An 11,464-nucleotide genomic window follows, 5' to 3' on the forward strand; every position below is an offset into this window, starting at 1 on the left:
GAACGCTGAGGACATGCGCGCTGAACAGGGAGAGGAGGTGTAACACAGGCTGCCTGCTTCTGATGTTTTGCTCCATGATCACTCAATTATGTTGCGGAACTCTCATTTTATAGTCGCCAGTTCTTGTGGCAAAGGGGAAAAGTGAGGAGGTGCTTTTTTCTCCATTTAGATAAATGAAAATAATTTGATACTTTTGCTGTTCTGGCACCTTTACTTTCTCAAGCAGACGGAGTGATTTTTATTAGATTTTTCTAATAATCGATCGCACCCGCCGCCACCCTGAAGTTCATTGTTATTATCTTGGCCGCCGGGATGGTGGCCTTCATCGGAGCGGTTATCTGCATCATCGCAGCCGTCCACACCGGATCCTCCAGGGCTGCCGCGGCACAACAGCAACCAGCAAACGACAACCACTCGCTGTACCCGGACGCGGCGGCGCAGACCCCCGCTGCAGGGGGCTCCGCGGCCCGGGCCGGATCCTTGGGCGCTCTCCATGGTTCTGAAACGCCCGATTCTGAGGCACCAACCTTCAACATTGGGCTCGGCGGGCTGGACGGGGTCACTGGACTCACCGGGCATGACCCAACCGTCAGTCGACTCATCTGCACGCCGATTCCCGTCGGGGAGTGCAACCCGAAAAACTTTCAGCAACAAGCGGAAGACCCGTCGCTGTACGCGGGCGAAGATTGGGGCTACCTCCGCACCACCGCGGAAGAGCTCCGGCAGACGGTCCTGCAGCAAAAGGACCAGATATTAACAGACCAGCGGACCATCAGAGAGCTGACGGGGAAACTGACGGAGTGCGAGAAGGGGCTGGACGGCAGGAGCAGCAGCGCGGACAGACGCGGCAGCGCCGCGGGGCTGCTTCGGGGCAAAAGCACGACAGAGGAGACGCACCTGGAGCGGATCATGGTGCGGGACAGCCCGGCTTCGACGCATGATGGTGCCCACCTGCTCACCGTCAGGGCTGTGGACGAACTGGAGCAGGCTATCACTCAGCTCAAAGACCGCATTGACAAACTGGAGGTATGTAGAGTGCGCGGAAAGAAAATCAGCCCTCCACATAAATTATCTCCTGCATGCAACTAAAACAACACTAGAGAATGAACCCCAAGGAGCAGCGTTTGGTCCCACATGAAGGATTTCTCTGTCATAAGATTCACTGAGATGGTGTTCATGGTCTGCCTTTGAATATTTTAACTCTATTCTAGCTCCATTTTGCGGGAATAAGTGACATACATGGCTATATTTGTCTCTTTTTAGTCCCTTTTGTATTTCTGGGCATGCATGAGTGGTTTATGAAGTAAGGGTTTTCAATTTTGAATGAGAATAAGTCAGTTATCCAAAAGGCTTTATGTGTGGCAGTTGATATTGGCAGCCAGATACTTTTTTTAATGCACCAGTTAAGTATTTAAGAAACTTGAAAAGGCAGAAGACAAACACTATCTCCCTTTTGTCTGCATACTTAGAATATAATCAATTAACTGGATCATGTGACTCAATCCGAAGCTGATAATGATGCTCACTGCTGATACCATCAACATTAATGATTTTGTATAATCATAACGTCATCTGTTCATCTCTGGCAAGGTTGCTGATTTGTCACGCCAAGAAAACAGATTGAGATTTGAAATGAAAGAAAGGAGAGAAAGATGAAAAGTGAGGCAGGGGAAACGGTGGGGGACGAGGGAGGGAGGGAGGGAGGGAGGGAGGGAGGGAGGGAGGGAGGGAGGGAGGGAGGGAGAGGGGAGATGAGGATAAAGATAAAGTGAGTAGGAGGAGGAGGAGGAGAAAGAGGAGGAGGAGGAGGAGAGAATATCGCAGGGTAACATGAACCAAGCCCTTATCTGACCAGAATCCGATGATGTATAACCTCATTTTTGGCTGAAGCAATACCATACATTATTTATGAGTTGCCTATATTTGTTGAAAGCACAGACTAAACGTGCTTCTCTACAGTGTAGTACTCCTCAGTAGCTGGTGGTTTATGTAGGACATGTCTGCACGGGTCATTTTCTTTGAAGATTATGCACACTTTGTCTATTTTCCATATTGCCACCGTTGAATAAAAACCCACGCTTCTCAGGAATTCAGACTCCACAGCTGCACAAGTTTCCTTTAACAGAACACAATCTCATTGGGTTTCACAGGTCTCAGGGTGATATGTGGTTAAAGCCTAGAACATGATACTGTAGCCAATTCTCACCCCCGCTCTGTTCCTTTTGCCATCCAAGTCACGTTTCAGTGTATACAGGTACCTGGCCTACTTCAGTGGTGTACTGGTGAATATACAAGAAGAGCACTCACCCGGGAATACTAGTCAGTTCAAATAACTGTGTTAAATTCCTCACCTCCTCAGCTTTCTTCTTGAATCTGGTCTGCCCATATGAGTGCTTGGCTAATCATGCACCATGCATACACTCCAGTAATTCTTAATGCCACTCACTACATTTGTTTCTGCAACCAGAAGAGCTATAGTGCCAACCCTTCCTCGCATGTCAGGAGAGGAAAAAGTGTCTAAAACAAGGTGATGTGGTTGTAAATGGTGTAAATGTGCAGGTACTGTAATGGTTTTCCATTTCTAGCACAGACTGTCTGATAGCAGTTTTTTCTGTAGCATCAGTATAATTTCCAATAGAACCAGAGGCTCAATGGCAGGAGGTGTTCTGTAATAGCATGCTGATCCACCTCCAGTGTGGTGATCCTTTGCACTTTGCTTTACCCTTCGTACACACTGTGTCAGAAACAAAAGTGTGAAGAACAGTGTCTTGGAGCCCATATACTGTGTGGCATCTTTTCTGTTTCAGCATTAGTTTGATCAAATGAAGGAATAGATGCTCTTTTTTCATGCTGTTATTAGGCTAACATAAGGCAGCATGGGTGGGTGTAAATGAACAACAGCATTTCAAATGTTCACATGGGCTCTGAAAATATGCCACTAATGCATTTCTAAATCGAACATTATTGCTGTTTCGTTCTGCCATTTTTGGTCCAAATACATCAAGACACGATGAAGTTCTTCAAAGAACAGTGCAGTATTTCCGGAAATACTGCACAAAACCTTTAACAGCTGCATAAAATCAGACCGAAATCCACAAGATTACAACCTATTACACCAAGTGTTTGCATAACAAGCCATAGCTGCTAGGCTTTACATAGGCAAGAGGTGCTTTGGGCTAAATGCTAATGTCAGCATGCTAACATTCTCCCAATGACAATGTTAACATGCTGATGTTTAGCAGTTTAGCGGTTAATGCTGACCATTGTTCTTCATCTTCGTCTAGTCTTCGTCTAGTCGTCTGTTAGTTAAAAGTTAAAATTAGTTAGTTAAAAGTTCAGATTTTGAACAGAAGATGGCGCTGCATGAAAAGTTATGGGGTCACCAAAGTTATTGCAATTCAACCTGTGAGGAACAAAGTGTCTGAACCAAATTTCATGGCAACCAATTCAATAATTGTTCCTTAGTCTAAACCTCAAGTGTTGACCTCGTGGTGGTGCTAGAGGGAAAAGTCAGGGATGACCAATTCATTCGGATTCATCATCTGGGAACCATGAATGCCTGCATTAAAACAGATGCTATATCTGTTAATGAAACTGACCTGCTGCTAGCATTGCATGAAAGGAAAGTTATCCTCTGGGCAAAATGACTTTCTGCACAATCTCGCTGCAATCCATCTATTAGTTGTTGAGATATTTCATTCTCGACCAAAGTGGTAGACCAACCAACAGGCTGTCAATGTGCAGCCAATAAAAATGTAATGGGCACAAAGATGTGAGTCACATCTCTTCAGCCGTCAAATCAGAGTGAGGTCCAGGCGTGTAGTATTTTAGGATATAAGAACGTAATGATGCCTTCACCACACTTACGCTGCTCAGGATATTTAGAATTTTGTTCACACTAGAAATGTTTGACATCTGCACATGTAAATACCTGCCTTGGAGCCTAACCCCAGGCTCGATAACAGAACTGTCAAATATATTTGCGAGTAGATCACCTATCACAGCAAGACTCACAGGAATTTTTCGAATTGAGGCTCCCTATTAGCATACACATGATTTAAGCAGACACGTCCATAGCAAGATGCATTGCCATCATGGTGTTCGAAGATACTGAAATATTCTGAGAGGGGAATTGTACAAAAGTGACCCAAAACTGGATAGCAAATATGTAGTTCATTTTACCACAGAATGTAATATCACCAGATAAAATTGTGTCTGAGTTTGCTGGAAAAATACTTGCTATCACTTCAGATTGTTCTATTTTCACGCAGTAGTTATCACTGTAAGAAGTGTTTGTATTTTATTCCTGTTAAACAATATGCTTATCCACGCAGGTTTTAGGCATCTTGTTGCGCCTGTATTTCCCACATTCCTTCCCCTGTGGTATGGGTGTTTATTTCAGTCAACCATTATGCAGCAGGGCCTGGCAAATTATTGTTGACTGAAAGAGTTTATTCTCTTGGCGGCCTTTTCTGACTTGCAATTATTTGTTGCGTTTTGCTTAATTGAAAGAAAAAAAAAAAAAAAAAGAATCCCTGGAGACATGAGATGGCACAGCTTAATAACGATCGGCTTATACAAAAACTTGATGAGTGACACTTGGATACAGAAGTATTTTTGTTATCGTCTCTGTGAAATTCACAAAGAATCCAGAGCAATATGAAAACTGGGCAAAATCAACAATGCGTCTTTGCATAAACACAGGGGCAAAGCTAGCATGGATCTGTCTGAAGGTCACAAAATCCACCTTCCAGCACCTCTAAAGCTCACTAATTAACATCTCATTCGAGTAATCCACACAAAACAGTATAAAAAAACTATTTGTGGATTTTATTGGAGTTAATGTTGGGAAACGCGTATTTATTTTATGGTGAGTAATGTACAGGACTATTTCTTAAAGGAATGCTGAAGTACTCTTTAAAGGACAAAACTTCACATTGACTACCGCATAATGAAAGCTCATTAAATCAGCCCTGAGATGTATCACCAGGCGTGATGTAATGTTTCAGCAAAATCAATTATTAATCAGGTCCAATAACTTCTCCTTACATAGGCATGCTCAATCGATGCTGTAACTGCAGACTATAAATGCATTATGAACTGTAGATATGTACTTAATGATAATTTCCTCAGACTGTAAAACCCACACTGTGAACCAGTTTTCATCCACTGTCTCCCTCCTCTGCAGTCAGACATTGGCCCATTTCCTCACAACCAGACGGACAGCAACACCTCAGGAGTGCCAGAGGAAGGCGGGATGTCTGGCGGCCCAGAAAGGGTGGCTGATTCTGGGCCTCGAGCTGGTGCTGACAGGCCCTGGAGGATGGAAGACTTGGAGGGGGAGCTGGAGAGGAAGGTGGAGCTGCTGGACAAAGAGAGAAAAGCCCTGAGGCTGGAAACAGAGAAACATAGACAGGAAATCGACCAAGGCATCAATAAACTACACCACCGAATCTCCGGACTGGAGGAAGGTGGGTATGAACAGAGATGGAAAAAAAGGAAAGAAATAATCAGAGCGTGTGTTTATGTGTGGATAAATGTTAATGTATCAATGAAAATATAAGAAGTGATTACTTGTATGATGACTCATGTCACTAATGATGAGAAATAATCTGGCATAAAAATGACCTCAGATGTTTCTCACTCAAATCAAGCCATGGGGTTTCTTTATGATGAATAAATTATGTTTAACTTATGTAAAAGAAGAAAAGATCAGAAAGACTATGAAATCCATGCCCCGCTTTAAAAAAAAAAACAGATCAGATGTTTTGAAGAAGAAAGTGCAGATCTATTTGATCCTCTTGCCAGATCCCTGTGCATGACTGAGCTCATTTCTCTTTACATTCTTTATCACTTGTTTTATTTCCACATCCATGCTCTCTTTCCTCTTTTCCTCAGGTATCTCGGGGCATTCTTTCCCAGAGGGCTACAGACTGTCCTTCCCAACTCGGACAAATTATATGTATGCTGTTGTGAAACACTCCATCCCAACGCTGCGTGCCTTCACCATCTGCATGTGGCTGCGGCCTGCAGAGGGAGGAATCGGGACACCTCTGTCTTACGCTGTTCCTGCGCAACCCAATGAACTGGTGCTGCTGCAAGGCCTGCATACCCCCACTGAGCTGCTCATCAATGACAAGGTGCTGTATCAGTCAAGCTGCCGCTACTGTATATTTGAACTGACATCTGCTGCTTGGGTGCAACTGATTTGTTGCATGGTTTATGTTATGGTCTATGGGTCATATTTCAAGCAATTTATTGAATAGGTTCTTAACATGTGTTATTAAGTCAACACAAATCTTTCAGCATCTGTAGTTGCAACCACATGTTCTGCAGAACAAGATGCTAAATACCACACATGCAATGGAAATATGTTTCTCAGATATCGACATGCATTTATATTTGTATATATATCTGTATTATCATATTGACAATCAATGTATTAAACAACATATTGGCAGCATACATTGCACAGTGTGCCAACCATTTCTGTTAAAAAGCAAAAGTATTTCTTTTCTGCATGTATTTGAAAATGTATGTCCCTCTATCCATTCAAACATATACTTAAATCTGCAAATGTAATTTTTCAGTCTGTGCCAATACAGTCTGTTTGTGTTAGTGATGTACAAGCTGTGGAGAACTTTGTTAGTTAGCTGTGAAGGTGCAGCCAGAAAAAACGCTTTGAATTAAGAACCTGTTACAGTGTGATGCTCACAGAATCATTCAATGTTTTCTTCAAGAATATTTCAGTGCCTTTTTAAGAAAAACATTAAAGGTAGGGTCGAAATGTATCTCAAACACAGAGTGCTACTGTAACTGTTTCTAACTTTCCTGTCAGGCAGGCTGGATCCAAGAGTCTGCAGCACTAATCTGGGATAGATATAGTGTACATGAGACTTGACGGCAACCAGTGTACATATCTTACATTATTTATTATCACCATAGCATCACCCTAGAAGAATTTCACTACTGCTTTCTACAAGGCTCTCCCACAATCTGATACTCTACCACTTGTACTGTATATAAAAAAGCATTAGAGTCTCGAGTAGAATTTCTAATGTCTATTACAGAAGAAATAGTGCACTATATTAGCATACAAATAAGCAGAACACATCAAATCAAAGAGCCAGTTTAGCAGACAAGCTAAATAGCCTCATTCATGTGCTTAAATGACAAACTAATGTACCACCTTGACAGCAGTGCAGGGTGGTGTAGTGCAGGGCCCTGGCTTTAGGTATAATTCAATGAAGTCATTATGATAATAGAATCCTGGAGGAAAAGTTCTGTGTCCTTGGAGGTAGCGCAATGTCTTTGGGACCGAGGAAATACTGTATAATAGCCAACTCTTGTACCCTGGAGACTTGAGAGAGAAATGAGATGTCAGAGAGGAAGTCAGACACTATAGAGCTGCAGCCTAATGGTACGCCTTACATTCAAATGTGTGACAGTGGAAAACATCAGATTACAAACATCTACTTCATCTGACCTGCTCTTTCGCTGTCTCTTTACTAGGTGGCGCAGTTGCCTCTAAACCTCTCCAGAGGCAGCTGGCAGCACATCTGTGTAAGCTGGACCCAGAAGGGAGGAGCTTGGCATGCCTACCAGGGGGGAAAGCTGAGGGGCGAGGGTCACGCACTGGCAGCCGGACATCACATCAGACCGGGAGGAGTGCTCATACTGGGGCAGGAGCAGGTAAATGCATGAGTGAAGATGTGAAAGGCTGAATTACTTGAGTTTTAACTGATTGGAAGCAGGTAAGGCTGGCAGGTTGCTGCAGACAAAATGCAATTTGCCCATCAATCTACTGCTGACAACAGCAAGCACGCAAATAGAAGTTTACTCACTGCAACCGTGGGTCTACTTTCTCACTCACTTCTCAGTGAGTTGTAAATAAAAGCATGAAACACTTTGAGGGCCTTGGTGAAAGCAGTGTAAATGTACAAATTTGATAGCTTCGAGTCTGCTAGCCTAAGCATTGATAAAGTGTGTGTGCGTGCGTGCGTGCGTGCGTGCGTGCGTGCGTGCGTGCGTGCGTGTGTGTGTATGTGCATAATGGTCATAAGCAACAAGGGTTATAGCTTAGAGGGCCCTCATCCAGAACTGTAGTCCTGCATTCACTTTTTATCACATCTCCTTCATCTCCCCAAAAGCAACTCAACAGTCTTGCCCACAGCACCAAAGCGGTGGAAACTGAAGTCTGTCTGTTTATGAAAGTGAAAGTGTTTTTGTCATCAATCACTTTCCAATCCAACTTGAATCTTCTTTCTCTCCAGGATTCCCTGGGTGGAGGTTTTGACTCATCCCAGGCCCTGGTTGGTGAGTTGTCCCAGGTGGGTCTTTGGGACCGCGTCCTGTCCTCTGGCCAGGTGGCCAGTTTGGCTCGCTGCAGCAGAGTAACCCAGGGCAGTGTGGCCCCCTGGACGGAGAACGGAGTTGAAGTTTATGGCGGAGCGACCAAGGACCCAGGGGAGCCATGTAGTAAACACAACAGGAGCTCCCAATGACAGATGAAGGGAGGCTATGAGGAGAGGGGATATGAAAGAAAAGCATGAGGGGCATAAAGTTGTGGTGATTTCAAGTAGAAAGGATCCAGTTTGCCCAATATTAAAACTGCTACAGGATTTTCTAAACAATGTTATCTGGCATGGACTGACTAGAGAAATGGGCAATTAATGGTATACAGTAAATTTATATGACCTGAGTAGAGGATTTGCAGTTACTTCACCAAACTTCTAGCAACCACAACTGATAGCATGAAGGTCCACTGGAGAATTGTGCAATACAAGATGAGATTTTTCATAAATAGCCCGTACAGTAGCTGTAGTGTGTGTATAGATCACATTTTTATAAGTTATTAAATATTCTAATAAAGTAGATTTGTTTCCAGATTCACGCCACGCTAGTGTTGACACTGGTCCTCACTCCTGCTCCCTGTGCTTTGCTAACAAACCAGCCAGCAGTCTAATTAGTGAAAGCAATCAATGTAAATGTTAATATGAGAAGATTAGCAAACAATTGAACCTTCTGCTAGCTTTCAATTAGTTAGCAAATATGTTAGCAATGACACAGTGATGATTAGCTAACCCAAACTAGTATGCTAACAAACTGACATTATCTAACTCTTAAAGAAACTGTTACACTGTTGAGTAATATGTGTAATCACTTTCTTGCCGAGCAACTTAGCTTAGCATAAAGGCTAAAAACAAGGGGAAGCAGCTGGCCTGGCCCTGTTCAAAGTAATACATTTTGCATACTAGCACCTCTAAAGCTCACTAATTGATTAACGCATGTTTTGTTTCATCTCCACAAAAAAAGGTCATTTTTACACATTGGTTTTTGTACAAGATACAACTTGTTAGTTAGTGAGATATTTCCCCCCCTTTATGCTAAGCTAAGTTAGCCGGCATACATTAATGTGAGTGATTCTGATCAAACTCTCAGCAAGAAAGTGAATATTTCCCAAAATGTTGAACTTTAAGCAGATCAGATCAGGGGAGATGTTTGTCATTTAACAGTTAAAACTGTGCAGAAATCACCACTGTCTATTAATTCTGTAGAGACAGCTGTGAGCTGCTGACCTCCACTATGGCTGCCAGAAGTTGTGTCAAGCCAGCTGAAATCCCTCCATGAATGAGGAGTGAAGTTAATTAAGAGCTGTGACAGCTTTAGAGTTAAGAATCAGTGTAAGGTGATGAAAAATGTGGGAGAAAGTGGTGGGAATATTAAGTAGATGAAAGCAAGTAGTAAATGATGAAAGAGAAAGAAAAGAGGGAGGACAGGAAAAAAACAGACACTTTTAAGGAGTGATGCTACAGTACATTGTTTTCACCTCTGCATGATGTATTCATGTACCTGTAATGTCTTGCCACTGCACTGTGTTGCTCACCAGTTTCACAAAAGAGGACAGTGCCTCCTGCATCCAGGGCTGGCAGGCAGTTGCCTTTGTGTTTGTCTCTGAAGGCGTGAGGGTCTCTTTTGTTCATTAAATAAGTTACTGAACAAATCTAAACCAACGAGTCTTATTCCCTAAGGAAGTCACCACCACCACTTGCAGAATGATGCTCCTTTTTGGGTGCATTTTTGCATTTTACATATTTTTGACAAGCTTTGCCCCATTTATATCATTCTGTGCGAATTTAGAAAATCAAGGTCAAAGTATCTAATCAAGGAAATATGTCTCAGATGACAACTTCGGGCTCATTCTTGTACTACTTCACGTTCTTTAACTTCATGCTATTGAATGCAACCTTCAAGAATACATCACATTTAATTCCTTGTATTAGTTTTAAATCTACATAAACTATCACAGTAATTTTAACATGACTGTTTCGTCTTTGCAATTTTATACACGCAGCCAGTCAATAATGTGGTTTAATGAATCACCAACCTACAACCTCCGACTCCTCCAACGTTCCTACATTCCATGCATGAGTTGCGCTGTATGTTTGCAACATACAGTACCTTGTCATTTTGATGATTATTGTATGAGACAAGACGTTAAATACAGATTGTTCATTTTGAAATCTCTAAAACATGGACTCTCCCTATAGCATAAAAATAATAATCCTTAGTGGAAAGTGCCTGTCAGGGTGTTTGCACCCATGTAAACAAATGATCAAATTTATCATCCTAATGGAAAAATTCACACTGTGAGACATTTTGAACTAATTGTGCATCAGTGTTGCTGTGAATTCCCTGGTGATTTTCTAAAATTTAGGAGGATTGATAAAACATTTTAAACGACAGACACAGGACCTCTGTGCAGTGCCGCCAAACTGATGCCAAATCAGGTCAAAATCATCTCGCTGTGCCTAATAGTGTCTTTGATGATGCCTCTCAGTCTGCAGTGTTATTATTAATATTATGCCTGGTGTCTGTTCAGCTCATGTCAGAGCTTTTTAGAGCTTTTTGATAGTGATGTGGCATTATTCTGTTTACAGTTATTGGAAATGAAAGCTTTTTAACTCTATTGGCAATGTTTGTCTTTTCTTACATACGCCTCTTTTATTTTCACTGTATGCATTGGTATCTTGTCTATTTTCATGTTGTTGTTTGTATAAATACTGTACGTCCGTGTCTTGTATGGTGTTGTATTGTTCTGCGTATGTGCCGTGTACAAACCTCAAATCTTTATTAAAGTCCTAATTTTCAGATGTAAAGAATTTGCTTCTTACCTCAGTGTGTCAAATTATGTGAGCTTTAGGAAGAAAAGTGCTTTGAATTCAGGCTGTAAGAGATTCTGCTTGTTTTATTCAAGGACTTACACACACACACACACACACACACACACACACACACACACACACACACACACACACACACACACACACCTGTGCTGTTCAGAAAGTTACTTCTGAAATGTAATAGGTTACAGATTACATCTTAATGTTAAAATTGTCATAAGTAATGTAACAATTTTAATTACTTCATCAAAGTAATGTAAGTTATTATATTTGAGAACTTT

General features: G+C 42.1%; 1 protein-coding gene across 1 annotated transcript; it reads left to right on the top strand.

Moving 5' to 3' along the window:
• nptxra (neuronal pentraxin receptor a) lies at nucleotides 1–11,229 on the top strand. The gene is made up of 5 exons (XM_070981011.1): nucleotides 1–1,026; nucleotides 5,189–5,471; nucleotides 5,899–6,140; nucleotides 7,513–7,692; nucleotides 8,274–11,229. Exons 1-5 carry the CDS (start codon nucleotides 313–315, stop codon nucleotides 8,502–8,504), a joined length of 1,650 nt encoding a protein of 549 aa, XP_070837112.1. The 5' UTR covers nucleotides 1–312; the 3' UTR covers nucleotides 8,505–11,229.
• Nucleotides 11,230–11,464: the final 235 nt, after the last annotated feature.

The sequence above is a fragment of the Chaetodon trifascialis genome, chromosome 15, assembly GCF_039877785.1.
Source record: "Chaetodon trifascialis isolate fChaTrf1 chromosome 15, fChaTrf1.hap1, whole genome shotgun sequence".
Lineage (NCBI taxonomy): Eukaryota > Metazoa > Chordata > Actinopteri > Chaetodontiformes > Chaetodontidae > Chaetodon > Chaetodon trifascialis.

Excerpts from the sequence above, each read along its gene's own strand:
- nptxra (XM_070981011.1), top strand. The coding sequence starts at position 313 with ATGGTGGCCTTCATCGGAGCGGTTATCTGCATCATCGCAGCCGTCCAC. Across the intron at positions 6,141-7,512 it reads AGCTGCTCATCAATGACAAG|GTGGCGCAGTTGCCTCTAAA; the intron begins GTGCTGTATCAG and ends TCTCTTTACTAG. Across the intron at positions 7,693-8,273 it reads TCATACTGGGGCAGGAGCAG|GATTCCCTGGGTGGAGGTTT; the intron begins GTAAATGCATGA and ends CTTTCTCTCCAG.